This window comes from Malaclemys terrapin, chromosome 3 (genome assembly GCF_027887155.1).
Source record: "Malaclemys terrapin pileata isolate rMalTer1 chromosome 3, rMalTer1.hap1, whole genome shotgun sequence".
Taxonomy (NCBI): Eukaryota; Metazoa; Chordata; order Testudines; family Emydidae; genus Malaclemys; species Malaclemys terrapin.
In genome coordinates this window covers 39,766,187-39,785,050 of record NC_071507.1, presented here as the reverse complement: position 1 = coordinate 39,785,050, position 18,864 = coordinate 39,766,187, and the positions used below count along the sequence as shown (strand labels likewise).

General features: G+C 39.9%; 1 protein-coding gene across 3 annotated transcripts in view; it reads left to right on the top strand.

Annotated features, from left to right (window-relative positions):
• The window catches only part of EML4 (EMAP like 4), a 258,689-nt gene that overhangs the window by 142,892 nt on the left and 96,933 nt on the right, over positions 1 to 18,864 (top strand). For all 3 annotated transcript variants that reach the window (XM_054022072.1, XM_054022073.1, XM_054022071.1), the window contains exon 3: positions 12,915 to 13,044. In XM_054022072.1, coding sequence (XP_053878047.1) covers positions 12,915 to 13,044 — 130 coding nt within the window. The remainder of the gene's footprint in view (positions 1 to 12,914; positions 13,045 to 18,864) is intronic.

Genomic DNA, 18,864 nt, shown 5'->3' with positions numbered 1-18,864 from the left:
CAGATTTTTTTTCTGTTCAGACACACATTTAACTCTAAAATCCAAAGTCGTTTGGAAGGTTTCTGTTTTATGCGAATACTTTGAATACTATGCTTCCAGACGTCAAGTCAAAGAAGTGCTAAAAAGGGTGTGCGTGTGCTTGTATACGTACGAACAGCTGATTTTATCCCTTTTATAGATAGGCAGATACATTTTGACACTGCCATTGTTCCCTTTGGAATGGTCTCACTTTCAGTCTCCATTCTGTCTACCAAGACAGCAGATGGACTTTTTTGCTGGGGAAATGTCTGGGAATATTTTATTCAGTAACTGTGAAATTTTGTACAGTTTAGGGTGCCCATAACTCCAGATCTACTGTTTCTGCCCTAATTTAGCCATATACTAAGGTCTTAAGTAGGATGTTGGGCCACGAAGGGTCCTCTGGGCTGGGTGAATTTCACTCAATGAAAAAATTAATAAGGCCTCTGCTGCTTGCAATTGTAACCAATTAAACCTCTTCGGTGAAAGGGTTCTGAAGCTTGATGGCTGAATGGTAACATAGGAATGTCTAATTCTAACTTGTGCCTTGGGAAGTTGTTTACACCTGTTCATTCACAGTTACAGAAATAGTGAAAGAAAGGTCGAGGCATTATTTTAAAATTGTGTGTTAACTATATATACACAATATACAATATCTAACATTAATGAATTATAACTAATTGCTGCTATTTTTATTTTATAGAGGAAATGGCCCCTTTGTGTTGAAACACCTAACAGAGACACAAGTAAAAGGCATTGCAACTGTTGCATTAGTTTCACTATTGATGACTGGATATTTTTATCATGATACCTGAGATGTATAGGACATTATAGAGTGGCAGAAAAGAGATGTTTAGTGACATATTGCCACCGGTATTTTGGACTTCAGGAATAGCTTTGGGCCAGCATTTTTTTAGCTGTAAAAGTTAATATTTGGAACAAATATTCCAAAATATGATTGTACTGTACACTAATAAAATATTAGTGATTAATATTTCTTTCAGTACAACAGTTGACTTATTTTCCTGTTGTGTAATTAAACTATACAAGTAAGGCCAATCTTCCCCAAATCCTCCAAAAATTTACTTTATAAAAGTCACTCAGTATCTGATCTGCTTTTGCACTGGACATTCTTTCTTGCTGCTGAGATATATCTTCCAAAACCTCTACAAATTTCCCATAAGTAGCTCCGCAGTTGCCTTCAAAGAGGTGCATTCCACAGTGTGAAAATGAGTGTGGTGAACTGACTAAATCAGGTTGAAAGGGGCAAACGTCCATGACACTTTTTGGTATTCATACCTTTCCCCCCCGTTCAAGCAGATGATATCCAAGCTCATTGGGACAGAGGACCGCTAGTGTTTCTGGCAAACTGCTTCAGGATCCTTCAGTATGGTTTGTTCATGCTGGATATCTCTTTGGACTGAACTAATTTCATTTTACCTTTCTTATCTCTCTTTTCTTCTTGACTAGCATCTGAATCAGTGAAAGCTAGGACCTTTACTAATATCCTGGTATTTGTGATATTTTTCTTGTCTGTATTTTTCATCATATGCATATTATTATATTGTTTCAGTGGAAACCTTCCCAGTAAGTGAATAGATTTCTATATACATAGTATAGGGGTATCTGTAAGTGAGTTAATTCGGTAGGGACTGTTTCCTCTGTCTAGTGCTCTCCAAGAGCAGTGAGATCCTCAAGGATGGAAGGTGTCATTTGAGATGTGAGCTATATGGTGTTCGTTTTTTATGTCTGCAGTTCTTCCTAACTTATGATTGAATTAAGCCAGAGGGCAAGTTTTTAATAGTAATCCTAGGAAAGTGTAAGGATCAGGGACCACTGCGTGAGAGAAGTATCTCCATTTGGAGAATACAAGGATATCAGCACTTGTCTGTTAGTGGGCAACTCACAAAGCAGAAGGAAGTCAAGTATCAGAGGGGTAGCCGTGTTAGTCTGAACCTGTAAAAAGCAACAGAGGGTCCTTTGGCACCTTTAAAACTAACAGAGGTATTGGAGCATAAGCTTTTTTGGGTGAATGTCCACTCCATCAGACATCTGATGAAGTGGGCATTCACCCATGAAAGCTTATTCTCCAATACCTCTGTTAGTCTTAAAGGTGCCACAAGACCCTCTGTTGCCTTAAAGCAGAAGGAAGATATTTCTGCCTCTGTATCTCCCACCAAGAAGCTCTCATAGATGCAGGAAATCCTTTCAAAATGATAATGGAAGAAGGTTGTTATAAAGCCTCTCTGTTTCTACACAAACTATGCACAAGTATGCAAAGTGATAGGAAAGGCTAATAAATCCAAGGAAGGTATTAAATATTATTGACGTTATTCTAGTTCAGAGAAGAATTAGTGGTGCTGTCCTAGCCTCTGCCCATACACAAGCATCCCTGTAGGTTAACACAGATGCTCCCTTCTGAGATAATCTTAATGCTTATATTTTAAAGCAGTTTACTTGTAGCTGGTAAACTGGCCATCTACTTTTTTATGGTTATGTATTTAGATGACACTATTCCCGCCCTCATATGTGTTGAGCTACTGAACTAGGGCATGGGTGTTCAGTAATCTTAGGGGGCTTTTTTGATAGGCAGCTTCAATAGTTCTGTTAGTGCCATCTCTTTTGTGGGAAGTTCTTTCCTTTTGACAGCCTTGAAGTGTTGGTGCCACATGCCTCTTTACTTGATTACAGCAGTTGACGCTTATAGTATGTGCCAAAAAAAGATTACCTGAACACTGGAGGAAAGGGAAAGCATAGAGTAGTCTGGTACTTGTGGCTGCCAGCAAAACAGATTGTATCTCAGTTGGTGCCTGGCATGCTCTTGGGGTGTCAAAATGTATGTAACATGAGAATGCAGCTTGTAGGCACTGTGTGTGAAGACAAGTCCATGACACACAATGGTATTAATAAAGCAGCTCAGGGTAATCATACTGACAAGATGCAAGTGCTTCCTGTTTCAAGAAGTTGCTATCCAGTTGAAAGTATATATATATTTTTTCTCCTATCATGTCCTCTTTTTGACTAGAGGCAAAAATGAGATTTTGCACACTTTGAATCTCCAGATGGAGCATGATGCAAAAAATAGGAGAATGCAAGAACAGAAATTTATAGCAATCTGCTCCTACGCAAGCCCAGTTAGTAGGTTGCCACAGAGAGGGGCTGGTGGTCAGAAGATGGAAATGTTTTGTGTGAGAGTACAGGCCAGCGCTGAAAAAGGCATATATTACACTTTGCACAGAGGTGTCTAGGACAAGCCAGTGGCACTTTGTGTGACAATGCAGATTTTTTCTTTAGTGGATTTGCGGTGATAGGAAACGGAAGAGTTCTTACTTGTTTTGTTTTGGTATGCAATAGTGTGTACATACCCCAAATACACAGCAAACCTAAATCAAAATCCTATTTCATTGCAAGTTGAGCAGAAGATTTAAGATGTGTTTTTACCTGATCTTAACTCTTGTTTCATTTCAATAATATTAAAATGAAAAGTTGGATGGCCAAAAATGTTGATTTTTTTTTTAATTTAAAAATGCTGACTTTAAGAGCAAATAATAAACTGTGTGGGGGAAAAAAAGCTTAAGATATCCTTGCACTTGAATTTTTAGTCATGCTTAACACATGTTAATTAACACAATTGTAGATTCTAGTGTAGACACTTCAGGACATGATTTACAATTGCTGGATTAATAGGTGTTAAAACACAACTACAAATTCAAGACCAACTCTGATGGTTGGAAGTTGCTGTTAGCCATGCATTTCCGTAGAAAGGAGGGTATGGGGAGGGGCATCATTTAAGCAATCCTAGAGTTGTATCTGTCTTATCAAGGCCAGCAACTGCAAGCTTGCATGTATATCACTTTACTCATGGGAGTAGTCCTGTTGAAGCCTGTGGGCTGTATGCTCATGTTACATACATTTTGACACCCTTGAAATCTTAATGTCTTTCCCATGCACCGGTTATTATGCCATGTGCTCTTTTTATGTTAAGCTTCTTTCTTCTCTATTACTTCCTTTTTCATTTTTCTGTTCTTCTCTCTCGTCTCTTCTTTCAATTTTCCATCCCCTTTAACCCTTCTTTTCTTTCTTACTCTACTCATACTTGTAATTATTTTAGACTCTCTTCTTTCCCTCCTTCCATTTACTTTACATTCTTTTGAAGACTAATGGGAACTAATGAACATTTAACCAGCTTCCTTCTGAAGAGCTTATTTTTACATCTCATATGAATATCAGTTATATAATTATTAGCTGTATGCACTTGCAGCTGTATTTATCAGGAAAAATAAATTAGGCTAATAGTAAAGGTGTGTTACCTCTGTGTGAGTGAATAAAGCAGTGTGCCGTTGTCTCAGAATATATGTATCTATCAAGCAGTCTTAAAGTCATCAAACCTTTATTCCAATTCACACAAGTGAGTGAAGGTCATAATAAACCAATTAGAACCATTTTGGGGGACGCCTGCCGTTCTAAAATCCTGAGATATACAGTTGGAACTAAAAGCTATCATTTTATCACAAGACACATTTTCAAAAGTTACTACTGTCACTTAAATGTCATTTGCCTGCATTTCCCCCCCAATTTAGCTAATAAAATCTATTTCCCTTTTTTCTGATTCTGTGGTTATGGAAGAAACGGAGGGAAACAGATTTCAGGTTTATGGTGGTGGTATTTGTCTAATCTTGCTTATCTTTCATTCACACACTTGTATACTTGACAGATTTTAATGAAAGGTCTCTTTTGAACCCAGCAGATATTATTATTCTATGAAAACTATCAGAATAGAGATGGAATCCATTATCCATGAAAGACATTTTTACTACTTTGATCTCACAGTTTGGCTTTAATCCTGGTCACCACTCACTGGATCTCATTTTACATTCAGCTTGCATCCGGCTCTTGTTCCGAGCCAAAAGATAAAGCTGAGTGCTATTCAGTCTGAAAAATTACAGACTGTTTATGTTAGTAATTGACATATAATGTGATATTGGCAGACATGCGCAATTTGAATGCTGAGAACTTCATTGTTTTAGTCTATTGAATTCCATCCTGAATTTGTGTTTTCACTGCAACTTCATTATAACATTCTCCTTTGAAGTTAAGCCTGTTTTGGCTGCTATGAAAGGATATTTTTACAGTGGGAGACGGAAAGATTCTAAGGGTATTAATGTAATTTGGAGCCTGATGATGAGTATAGAGATATTCGCTAGCCATCATCCACTGGAGTTCTGCAGGTAGGGTCAGAAACATTCTGATCCCCTCCTCTGATGATGGAGAGCCAATTCCTAAAGTCCAATACTCAGTCTGCAAATGGGTTAGGAATTAACCCCAAGTGTTTTGTTTTAAAATGTAAATGTATTTCCATTTTTTAGATTAGATTTTTTTTTAATTATTTGGGATACTAATTAAAAAAAAAATCCTGAGCGTTTTTTAGTTCTCCTTTAAAAAAGAATGGAAGTCCAATTAGTGAATGTCGAAGTAGAGGAGTGTGAAATATTTGTAACATTGGGCAAAACAACTTGGAAATTGTGGAGTTTTAACATTTTCTTACAAACTGAAAATTCACCCATTTTTCCTCAAGAAATTCTAAGGTACACTTTTCTTTAGTAAAGACAGGCTAGTTTTACGGTGAAGATGACTTCTTTCAGGGAGCAAACTGAAATTCATATTTTTGATTCAAAAGTAGCCATTTATAATGAGCAAAATTTGGGAGTTATAAACTTAGATGAAACTAAATCACACAGCCTCTTTTACTGCAGACTGTGCAGCACACACAGTTCCCCCTAAACTTGATATTTTGATTGCTATTTGGAAGGTGTCCAACTATTTCTTATATCACTTCTGAATTCCTTATTTCTGTGAGGCTAGGTTACAAACAATAGCTGCTCCAGTTTTACTAAACTCAGTTTTTAAATTGATTGAATTAAACTAATGCAAGTCCCTGTCTAGACTAACTTAAATCTCAAGTCAGTAAGTGTTCTGTGAATCCTAGCATGTTTGTGGTCATTATTAAAATAATAATTTAAAAGGAAGTTCTTTAATTAAAAAATAAGTCACCACAATCTACTGTACGGATGAGAATCAACCCTCTTACTGCTGCCAATATTGTATGGGCGAGAGCACATTGTAGCTAGGAAAGAGTTGTATATAATTGATCTCAGATTTTATTCATGGATAAGGTTTTATTATTCAGTGTAAGAGTCTGAGACATTTTATCTTAGTATAGACAGTTCCTTGTAGATGTAATGTCATGAGCCCAGTATTCACATTAGTGTTCTCTCCCTGTGGAGGAGAAGGTTGTACATGTTTTCCATCTGATTATGTGCCTGTATCAGATGTTTCTGATCTGAAGCACCGTTTCTGTGTGCACTTTACACATAGCTTGTCCATTGAATCTTTTGTGTCTGTCAGAGAATTCAGAGTTGTTACACTTATATCTCCTATTCCCATTTCTGCATAATTTCCTCAATGGCAGCCTGAGATGTATTGATCTATTACCTCATACAGAAAGACAGAGAAGGGTCACCTACAGTTCAAGAGCAAATCAGGAGCCTTGACATATTGTACCTTCTTGGATGAGATGATTTACTTAGTCATTGAAAATAAAACAAGCTCATTTATATGCCAGTATTACTCAAGATATTTTTCCAGTTCATGTTGGTTTATGGCTTTGCTGCTATCTGTGTTATGAAAACGTGTTTAGGGTATTTTAAAAATATGTTGAATTTTGAAATTAGAATCTTTATTAAAAAATAAAATAAAACATGTCCACAAAAGTAGTCTCTAGAGCATGGCTAGCTGAGAAGAATTGTGTTTGTTTGACTTGTTGGGGGCAAGAGGCTGGGAGAGGAGAGGGGAGGGGGAAAAAATCAAAATGATTTATATAGCATGGGGTGTTTCAGAGCCAATCTCTTTCCGCCTCGTCTTTTACATTCTTCCCCTCTTCTTCTACTCTTCCCAGGTTTTTTCCTGACTGCTTCTTTTGTCTTCTTGACCTGACTCTGTCAGCTTTCAGTAGTACTCTACATTTGGAGCGGCCTGCCAATCGATGTTTCCCCAACCCTCAGTCTACTCACATATTTGTTAAATCACACATTTTCTTGACATACTTAACCTGTTACACACAAAAAAAGGTTAAAATAACATGAGTAAGGTTGCAAAGTCAAGCACTCAGAAGTCAGGAAATGCCAGAATTAAGGTTGCCGGTGCAAATGTCAGTAAACATCAATTGCACCATAATAGACAATCAGTGAAAAATTATATACATTGATGATAATCAGACTTTACAGATAGGCAAAGTAAGAAAAATGGTGCTTGAGAACTTAGTTTGTATTTAAGGATATTTATTTTGTATATTTTGACATCTGATGTTGACAATTTGTGTTTTAATGGTTATAAAGCTTTAATTTTTTTGAATCTCAATGTCTGCTGTCATTAAATAATTATACTGACCCCTTCATTGTCTGACCCACACATCATTTCCCACAGCTGTGAACATTTAAATAGAAAATTTAAATTTAAATAAAAAAAGGTGAAAACCTGTAATTTCCCAAAAACGTGAACATTTAAATTGATAAAAATAGAAAAAATGCTTAAAAATAATCAATATTATACATTATAATTATATTTAAAAAATTGAATTCTGCCATGCAGTCTTTAATCTTATTTAGTATGGCTAAATAGCTCAGTGGTTTGAGTATTGGCCTCCTAAACCCGGGTTGTGAGTTCAATCCTTGAGGGGGCCATTTAGGGAACTGGGGTAAAAATCTGTCTGAGGATTGGTCCTGTTTTGAGCACGGGGTTGGACTACATGATCTCCTGAGCTCCTTCCCAACTCTGATATTCTATGATTCTAAGGCTTAAAACCACCAATGTTAGATGTCAAAATCTAGGCTGGCGATGATGCAGAGCAAATGGCAGAGATACCACTGGGATATGATTATTTGGGACGTTGATTAATCAGTCCATAGTCTCAAGTCTGTTTCTGCAACCACAAATAGAATTGTGTCTTAGTCCCCATTTATGGAGAAGGGATGTGTGGCTGCAATTCAAAGTGGACCATATTTTCCATGGAATCGAAAAGCCATTGGGTTCTTCGGCTGAGTCCTTGATGAGCTGTTTATTCAGGATGTTAGCGTCTTTCCGCCTCGCCTTGTCATTGATCTTTGGGTGGAAAACCATGAGTCTTCGAGCTTTTGTGCTGCAACCCAAAAAGATTTTCTTGATTTGAATCAGAATGTTGGTGTATTACTTAGATCTTCTTGTACTGGGAGACCATTGTTCCCTCGAGTTTGATGGAGCTTCTGAAGAATTCTCAGGTTATAACAAATTTGGGGTGGGTGGATATATGTCAGTATGGGAAGCCATGGTTCTGGTGTTGATTCTACTGTGGCCATAATAATCCACATAACAATGTTGTGATCATGTAATTAGAGACTGTCTATTCACATACTATTGTTTCCACAGGATCCCTGCCTCATTCAGAGCACAGGGGGACCTGCTTTGGAGATGAATCAGGCAGGGTCTGTAGGAGACCTGCCTGATTTGTTTCAGAAATTGGAAAGTCTGTAGTGAATGAGACAGTGAATTGCAGGAGAAGAAAGAAGGATCTCATCACTCAGGCAGTTCAATGGTGCCCTGGAGCACTGGATTCTATTCCTGCTTCTGTCACAGAGTTCCTGTGTGAAGCTTGGTGTAAACCAAACTTTGAACAGCTGGTCACTAACTGTGTGTTCCTCATTTTCTGGGTGCCCAACTTGGGACTCTGGAGTCTGTTGAGCACTCACAGCTATACCTGATGTCTTGGGAGATGTGATTTGAACACACAATGTGCTACATATATAATGCTACATGCTCTGAAATACCAGATTGGGTACCCAAAATTAGTAGATACATTTGCTCTTAATCTCCCTGTGCTTCAGCTCCCCTTCTGTAAATGGGAATCATAATACCTCTTCATCTCTCTAGGATGCTGTGAAAATAAATTCATTAATATTTGTGAAACACTCAGATATGATAGTGATTAGCACCATAGAAAAGCCCATGAGGAAAGTTTTAATTCGGTCTTCAGAGCCATGTTTGAATAGTGTGCAGTAAGTCATAGGACTACAGGTTGAACAGCAAGGTGAAAACAAAATATTGACTAGCTGCTCATTAACTGAGCACTGTACATCCTGTGCACTGAATGATCTAGGGATCTTGTGGGAAAAAATAGTATGTGGTCATGTAATTAAAGACTGTATCATAATGCATATGCACAAGGGGACTGAATTAAGGTTTTACAGGCAACCTAAGTTCTGGCATTTTCTAACTTCCTAACTGGTGAGTGTTTATCTTTGTTTTTTAAAAAACCTAGGAATTTACACACAGAAAACTATTTAAAAATATTATTAAGGTTACAAACTGGAAAACAGAAATTCCATCATGTGGCATCATATTGACACTTATGTAGTTCATTAGAAGGGTTGGAACCTTTAGATCTGCCTCACTGACATCTGCTACTTGAGCTAATGGAGTAACTGATGGCAGTATCAGAGGGGTAGCCGTGTTAGTCTGAATCTGTAAAAAGCAACAGAGGGTCCTGAAGAAGTGAGGTTCTTACCCTGAAAGCTTATGCTCCCAATACTTCTGTTAGTCTTAAAGGTGCCACAGGACCCTCTGATGGCAGTAGTAAGTTGTAACCCACTGCCTGTGGGCTAGCACTAGAAGGGGATAAGATGCTTTGCCAGAGGGTTACATAGATATTTGCTGACAGTAGAAGAATGGTGAGACTCGGGAATCTTGGGTTCCATTCCAGCCTCTGGGAAAAGTGTGCTCTAGTGAGCACAGAATGTTTTGCTCATTTCCTCCAAGCTTAACCCCTTCCACCCTGTCCCTGTCCCAGTTCTGTCTTTTCTTGTTCCATCCTAGCCAGTCCCCAACTACGATCCACAGGCTTCTGTCACGGTTCCTGCCCCACTGTGAACTCTAGGGTACAGATGTGGAGACCTGCATGAAAGACCCCCAAAGCTTATCTCTACCAGCTTAGGTTAAAAACTTCGCCAAGACACAAATTCTTCCTTGTCCTTAGAATGGTATCGCTGCAACCACCAAGTGAGTTAGACAAAGATTTAGGAAAAGAACCACTTGGAGTTCCTGTTTCCCCAAAATATCCCGCAAACCCCTTCACCCCCTTTCCTGGGGAGGCTTGAGAATAATATGCCACCCAGATAGGTTAACAAGGTGGGCACAGAACAGCCCTTGGGTTTTTAGGACACTAAAAACCAATCCAGTTCTTAAAAGCAGAACTTTATTATAAAGAAAAAGTAAAAGAAGCACCTCTGTAAAATCAGGATGGAAGGTAATTATACAGGGTAATCAGATTCAAACACAGAGGATTCCCCTCTAGGCAAAACTTTAAAGTTACAAAAAAAAAAAAAAAAAAACAGGAATAAACCTCCCTCTTAGCCTAGGGAAAATTCACAAGCTAAAACAAAAGATAATCTAATGCATTTCTTCCTACTACTTACAATTTGTAATCTTAGATGCTTAGTTCAGGTATGGCTTTAGGAGATGTATTTTCCCTGCTTTGGTTCCTCGCTGACCCGGAAAGGATACACAAAGAGAACAAAACAAAAACCTTCCCCCACAGATTTGAAAGTATCTTCTCCCCTTATTGGTCCTTTTGGTCAGATGCTTCTTAACCCTTTACAAGTAAAGGAGGGGTTTTATGCTACCCTTAGCTGTATGTTTATCATCCCAGTCTCCTTGCTTAGCCAGCACTAGTCTCCCACTATGGACTTCCTACATCAGTTCTGGTCTGCTCCCCACCAGTTCCAATCTTTCACCACTCCTAGTGCAAGTCTGCTTGCCCTGCCATTCCCACTTTCTCCTCTACAATCCCTGTCTCCCCAATCCAGCCCCAGTTTCCCCCCTCCCAACTGCTCTTCCAATCTATCTCTTTTGTGCAGCCTTGCCTCCAGCTTCCACATTCCCCATCTCCACAGGCTTCCAGTCTTTGGCCCTGGTTCCTCATTTATTCTCAGTGACCAAGTCCCTGCTCCAAAGCAGGGGGATGTTAGAACATCTCAAGGAAAGGTTGTCAATGTTTTGTAGCATGGGTAAAACAATGTATTTGTCTATAGCTTCATTCTTGGAGGTGGCTGAGCCATTTGGGGGGTTGCCCTGCAGGTGCGGGGGGAGGGCGGCCCACCTGCTTGGGTGGGAGGCGGGTGGTGGCGCACGGACCAGGATCCCTGCTGGTGCTGGGGGGGAGGGGTTATTGGGGCCAGCAGGCTCCCTAGCTGGCTCCGCACCTTCCCCCCTTCCCCTCAGCAGCAGCAGAGTTTGGGTGTGGGAAGGGGGCCAGGAGATGCAGCACAGGATAGGGTGAGGCGGGCTCTTGGCAGGCACTTACCAAAATAATTTTCCAAATTGGGTCTACTTCTGTTAGTAATTTTCCAAATTGGGTCTACTTCTGTTAGCCTGAGCTAGACACCCAGCATGGGAAATTTCAGCCCAAACAATTAAAGTTTGGCAAAATTATAAGTAAGGCTGCGAGTTTGTCACGGGGGATCACAGAAGTAATGGATTCCCTGACATTCTGTGACTTCTGTAGTGGCTGATGTGCCTGGCTCAGGGGCAGCTCAGGCAGCCCCTGCGCCAGGTGCACTGGCCGCTGCTGGGGCAGTCTCGGCCCATTCTCCCGCCCCCCCCCCCGCCTCCCACAGCAGAGTTTGGGTATGGGAGGGGGCAAGGAATTGGGGCACCTGCCATGGTGAGGTGGGCTCTGGGCAGTGCTTACCTGAGGGGCTCCCTGGAAACGGTGACATCCCCCTTGCTCAGCTGCTAGGCGGAGGCGTGGCCATGCAGCTCTGCGCGTTGCCTCCTCCCAGAACGCTGGCTTTGCAGCTCCCATTGGCTGGGAACTGCAGCCAATGGGAGCTGCGGGGGTAGTGCCTGTTCACAAGGCATAGGAAGTCCCAACAGAGGTTGTGCACCCTCCCCTTACACAGGATTTTCCACTCTAAATGTACATTTATTTGCATATAGTATCTTAGATATTTACCTAATGGGAATGGTTTGAAATACATCGTAATTCAGTAATGACATGCTATCTTTCTGGTTGCTTCATACTTATTATCACAAAGCACTTTATAAAGGGATGATAATGATGAGATAAACTACCAGATGAGCTTCTGGGAAATGTGATGATTTAAGATGACTCAGCTTTTTGAACAACAGAATGCTGCTGCACAAGGAATTTGTATTCCTGTTGCAATCAGGACTAAAATAATCCTGTGGCAAGTGAAGTTTAGGATGATACTGTGCCAGAGCATTGTATTATAATTTACCATTTGACTGTAACATGCCATTTGAGTTACTCCACTTCGCAATTTAAAATGTCACTTTAATGTTTCGATTTTTTAATTCTACAAAAGAATCCCCCTATGTACAAACATCCTTAGTTCTGGCCATTATAGTGCTGTTTCATTAGCCAGATGTGTATGTGAACATATTTTTGGTTAATAGTATCATGTCAGATAAACTTTATTCCTAGCTTAAACAAATTTTTCAACTATCAAAACACAGTATTTCTTTGCAAAAACTTCATGTTTATTGGTTTGGTGTGAATGGTTGACAATAAGTCTTTATCTGTCTATCCATCCATCTACCCACACACATGAAGATGTTCATGCCATACACACCACATATGAATTGTTCTTGTTCCTATGGTCTTCTCTTAAAGTTTTAAATGATTTCAGAGAGCAATTTTTGGATTAATACACAAATCCTTTGTCTTGAATGCCAGCAACAATGCTGTGTGAAAGCCAATCCCACCAGTTATGGTTCTTAATTTGAATGACAATTCTTTGATGCTTTGAAAGCTACTATAAAATCTCTTTTCTTTAAATTCCTTGTAGGTCAACCAGGCCTCCGAGAAGCTATCTCTATGTCCTGTATAACCAATGGAAGTGCAGGAAGCAGAAAGACAAGCCATAGTTCTTCTGTGTCGGTTGCCAGAAAAGAGACCCTCTCGTCTGCTGCTAAAAGGTACTTGCTTCTTAAAAAGTTAAATTATACAAAACCACAATAAGGAAGCCCCATTCTGGGTTAATTTTGAAGTTTTCTGATCTATACCAATTAAAGAATAGGATTTAGACTCATAGCATACCATTAGAATTCTTTACAGCTAGATATATAGAAAAGGGGATCACAAATGGAGATGATTTTGGTTTACAGTGTACAACACATAAAATTAAATTTTCACTAAAAGAGAAAAAAAAAAAAACGTATTTCTAATAGGGATTTTTGTTCCAAAATTGAACAGACAGACATCATGCTTGGACAGACATTCATGCTTTTTAGCATGCACCTAATTTTTTTTATTCTTGAAAGGAAATAAACAACAAATCTGACATCATGGTCTTGAAATAAAATAGCAGATGATACACAAGTGAAAATTATGAAACAAGTTAGGTGAGTTTAGGACAGTGTGTTAATCGGTTCTTTATAACTTTATACATCACATTTCAAACTTAAGAGAGTTCTTATTGCAGGATTTTACAAAACAAATTTGTAAAAATAACATAGCTTGAATTTGCATTTTACTTGGTATCTAATATATATTTTAATTGATTTTTTTCATACAGTGGTTTCAGGAGACAGCAAAGTGTTTTTTAATTTATTGTTTTCTTCGGGGACTTTTAACCACTCATTTTTCAGCATCTCAGAGGAATGGTTTGTTTCTGCTCCTGTTTGTTGGAGAGAATGAAAGAAAAAACTGCCACAGATACAGCTATGGAACACAGCACACATAAATGTTTTACCATCTGTTAAATTATATGTGAAAAGTTCTCAGTCTCTGTAGAATACTGTGCTGACTTCAGTGGATGATTTATGATTAAGTGTGGATTTAAATACCGTGCTACACAATTAGACAGGGATGCAGTGTATTTTAGGGATTAACAATATTGTATGTAAACCTAGGCCACTTACTTTTTCTTCTGCCTTTAATTAGTAAAACAGTTAAACAGGAAGAGTGAAGCAGAAAATGTTTAAGGCTCTTTTGAGTACAGAAAGCAGAATTAATTTGCTCTTTCCTGTTCTCAGTTATGTAGTGTATTAGTTTTTAAATCTCTGACTTCCCCTATCCTACAATGAATTGGATACTGAGTGATGTACATCTCTATCTGTTGGAAAGCCAGGAGCTGTAAGAGAGAGAGTCACTTTGGAAGGTATATATGAGCTAGCACTTCCCCATTAATCTTGTCCTGGAAGTATGGAGTCCGTGTGGCTGCCCTCTTTTTCATACTTCCTTCCCAGCTTGTCCCTCCCACATCCTGCTCAAAGCAAAAAAAGGAGATAAGGGAAGAGACTAGCTATGTCAACATAGCTTTTAGTGGAGCTAGACCTAAGGGAAGAAGATGGATGGATGGACGGCTGGCCAGAAGGAAGGAAAAGAGAGTTTGAGAAGAATTAGAGAGAATGTCAGACCCAAGACCTGATGGGGGAAAGAATCACTCCTGCATCTCCTCCCTCCATGTCACCAGGAGCTCTGTGAAATCACCTAGGAGAATCTTGGACATATACCACTTCACCAAGACTGCAGATAATCTAGATGAAGGTTCCATGGGCTTTGTGAAACAGCTTGTCCAGATGAGAGATAAGTCACCTGGTTGCTGTAGGATCATACATTTGTTATTGGTTGGGGAGAAAACCCATCTATAGCCTTCCAGGGTATTACTCTATGTGGGTATGATCCTAGAAACATACTGGGAAGGCTTCCATGTATCCAGACAGACTGTCTGTCTTCTCTGCAGTTTTACTTCCAGGAGTGCTATTAATTTCAGCCTGTCTTCGCATCACAAATTTCTTAGACTACTTGGCTGCCTGTATAGACCAGGCTTCCTGGAATATAACTTAATTAGTAGTTCTTCTGGTGGTGTAAAGGAATCTCCATTTTCTGGATGATTCACTCCTTGTTTCATCACTGGTACAGCAATATTCTTCTGAGTCTAAGGTTTACTCACCCCAGCAGCTCAGGTTTGTATAATTGCAACACAAACTTTTGGGATTAGAGAATGCCACTCAGGCCCCTTTGCTTTCAGTGCAAATTTTCCCCTTAAAGTGCTCATGCAACATCAACTTGTTGAACTGAGGGCAGTGAAACTAAATCTTATATTTGCAAACTGTTACTTAGCGGCCTTGTGGTTCTGTTATGGTTCAACAGCTGTACAGCAGTGTCTTACATCATCCCACAGGTGGGATGCTAAAAATTGAGCCGTAATTTCAGAAGCACAGACTGGGATTTTTTAAAGGCACCAAGGGATTTGGGAACCTGGTTCCTTTGAAAACCTGAGCCTGGATAGTCTCAGTGTCGTATATAATTCTGGCTTCTGTTAGGGCAGTCTATTTACAGGGCAAAGATTGGCTCAGCTGAATGGGATTGATCCCAGGGGAATGGCGCCTGAATCTGGAGATTTTCCATTCTGTATGTCAGTATCTGGGTCATCTCTTAGAACTAGCATGCCACCAGGAATTCTACAAAATCACCCAGATTTTTCCGAGTAACAGCCGTGTTAGTCTGTATCCGCAAAAAGAAGAACAGGAGTACTTGTGGCACCTTAGAGACTAACAAATTTATTAGAGCATAAGCTTTCGTGGACTACAGCCCACTTCTTCGGATGCATATAGAATGGAACATATAATGAGGAGATATATATACACACATACAGAGAGCATAAACAGGTGGGAGTTGTCTTACTAACTCTGAGAGGCCAATTAATTAAGAGAAAAAAAAAAACTTTTGAAGTGATAATCAAGCTAGCCGAGTACAGACAGTGTGATAAAAAGTGTGAGAGTACTTACAAGGGGAGATAGTCAACGTTTGTAATGGCTCAGCCATTCCCAGTCCTTATTCAAACCGGAGTTAATTGTGTCTAGTTTGCATATCAATTCTAGCTCTGCAGTCTCTCTTTGGAGTCTGTTTTTGAAGTTTTTCTGTTGTAATATAGCCACCCGCAGGTCTGTCACTGAATGACCAGACAGGTTAAAGTGTTCTCCCACTGGTTTTTGAGTATTTTGATTCCTGATGTCAGATTTGTGTCCATTAATTCTTTTGCGTAGAGACTGTCCGGTTTGGCCAATGTACATGGCAGAGGGGCATTGCTGGCACATGATGGCATAGATCACATTGGTAGATGTGCAGGTGAACGAGCCCCTGATGGTATGGCTGATGTGATTAGGTCCTATGATGATGTCACTTGAATAGATATGTGGACAGAGTTGGCATCGGGGTTTGTTACAAGGATAGGTTCCTGGGTTAGTGGTTTTGTTCAGTGATGTGTGGTTGCTGGTGAGTATTTGCTTTAGGTTGGGGGGTTGTCTGTAAGCGAGGACAGGTCTGTCTCCCAAGATCTGTGAGAGTAAAGGATCATCTTTCAGGATAGGTTGTAGATCTCTGATGATGCGCTGGAGAGGCTTTAGTTGGGGGCTGAAGGTGACAGCTAGTGGTGTTCTGTTATTTTCTTTGTTGGGCCTGTCTTGTAAGAGGTGACTTCTGGGTACTCGTCTGGCTCTGTCAATCTGTTTTTTCACTTCAGCAGGTGGGTATTGTAGTTTTAAGAATGCTTGATAGAGATCTTGTAGGTGCTTGTCTCTATCGGAGGGATTGGAGCAAATGCGGTTATATCTTAGAGCTTGGCTGTAGACAATGGATCGTGTGGTGTGTCCTGGATGGAAGCTGGAGGCATGTAGGTAAGTGTAGCGGTCAGTAGGTTTCCGGTATAGGGTGGTATTGATGTGACCATCGCTTATTAGCACAGTAGTGTCCAGGAAATGGACCGCTTGTGTGGATTGATCTAGGCTGAGGTTGATGGTGGGATGGAAATTATTGAAATCATGGTGAAATTCCTCAAGGGCTTCTTTTCCATGGGTCCAGATGATGAAGATGTCATCAATGTAGCGCAAGTAGAGTAGGGGCGTTAGGGGACGAGAGCTAAGGAAGCGTTGTTCTAAGTCAGCCATAAAAATGTTGGCATATTGTGGGGCCATGCGGGTACCCATAGCAGTGCCGCTGACTTGAAGGTATATATTGTCCCCAAATGTGAAATAGTTGTGGGTGAGGACAAAATCACAAAGTTCAGCCACCAGGTTAGCTGTGACATTATCAGGGATACTGTTCCTGATAGCTTGTAGTCCATCTTTGTGTGGAATATTGGTGTAGAGGGCTTCTACGTCCATAGTGGCCAGGATGGTGTTTTCTGGAAGATCACCGATGGATTGTAGTTTCCTCAGGAAGTCAGTGGTGTCTCGAAGATAGCTGGGAGTGCTGGTAGCGTAGGGTCTTAGGACAGAGTCTACATAACCAGACAAGCCTGATGTTAGGGTGCCAATGCCTGAGATGATGGGGCGTCCAGGATATCCAGGTATGACTGTCTGGTCATTCAGTGACAGACCTGCGGGTGGCTATATTACAACAGAAAAACTTCAAAAACAGACTCCAAAGAGAGACTGCAGAGCTAGAATTGATATGCAAACTAGACACAATTAACTCCGGTTTGAATAAGGACTGGGAATGGCTGAGCCATTACAAACGTTGACTATCTCCCCTTGTAAGTACTCTCACACTTCTTATCACACTGTCTGTACTCGGCTAGCTTGATTATCACTTCAAAAGTTTTTTTTTTTTTTTTTCTCTTAATTAATTGGCCTCTCAGAGTTAGTAAGACAACTCCCACCTGTTTATGCTCTCTGTATGTGTGTATATATATCTCCTCATTATATGTTCCATTCTATATGCATCCGAAGAAGTGGGCTGTAGTCCACGAAAGCTTATGCTCTAATAAATTTGTTAGTCTCTAAGGTGCCACAAGTACTCCTGTTCTTCTTTTTCCAGATTTTTCCGTTTCTCTATCCCTTTCCTATAGGGAGAGAGTATTTTTGATGAATGGAAGAGGAGAGCTGGGTTACGCTTTCCTGTTCCTTTTCCCAATTCCTTAAATTCTCTGCAAAACCTGACAGGTCAGAGCAAAGGTGATTTTATTTGACCCCATCTTAGCCATGTGTACCTTGGTTTTCAGGTCACAGGAATGTTTCTGAAGGACTATAGATATCCTTCATTAATGACTATTTCCCTTTGAACATTTTGGGGAGATTCAGCCTTCTGGTCTGACTGAAGGCCATGAGTTCCTGATGCAAAGAGCTGGTAGATTGTCAAAAGCAGGTTGGAGGTCACCAGGATCTGAAAAGTGTTCACATTTTGGTGTTGCATCAGGACTGCTCTGCAGATGATTGTTCACTCATCAGCCATTGTAGTTTATTTTGGACAGTTTATAAAAGAGTCTGTGGATTAATGTGACACAGTTTCATTTGGACTGTGTGTTCTGCAAAGAATGACTTCAGTTAAGTATAATCTTAAAATGTCAGACTTCAGGTAAGATCACATCCTCACTCCAGTCTCTGGTTTGTTGTAGTTTGAGAGAAGAAGAAGAGACAATTCACAAGTTGGAATTACTTTCCAGTAATTATCTTTGTCACAGTTCTCTCTTCCATCCTGCTTTCACTCTCCTCCCCATATACTTCATAACACAACTGTGTGTATTTTGTTGGTTTCTTGACTAGAGAGCTAGGGGAAATGCTTGTTTGTGTGTGTCTTCCTGAGTGACACACACTCTCTCTCTTTAACTCCTTGCTTCCTGGTAGATGGACTCACTCAGTCTTTGATTCATTGTAGGAAAGGGGAAGAAGAGGTTATGACTAGCATCGTTGTTAATAAGTAAATTGACCATACAGGATTGTGAGCACAAAGTAAAGCTTTCATAATTGTAATAAGAGCCTGTTATTTTCTTTAGTGGTAAGACATTGCTAGGG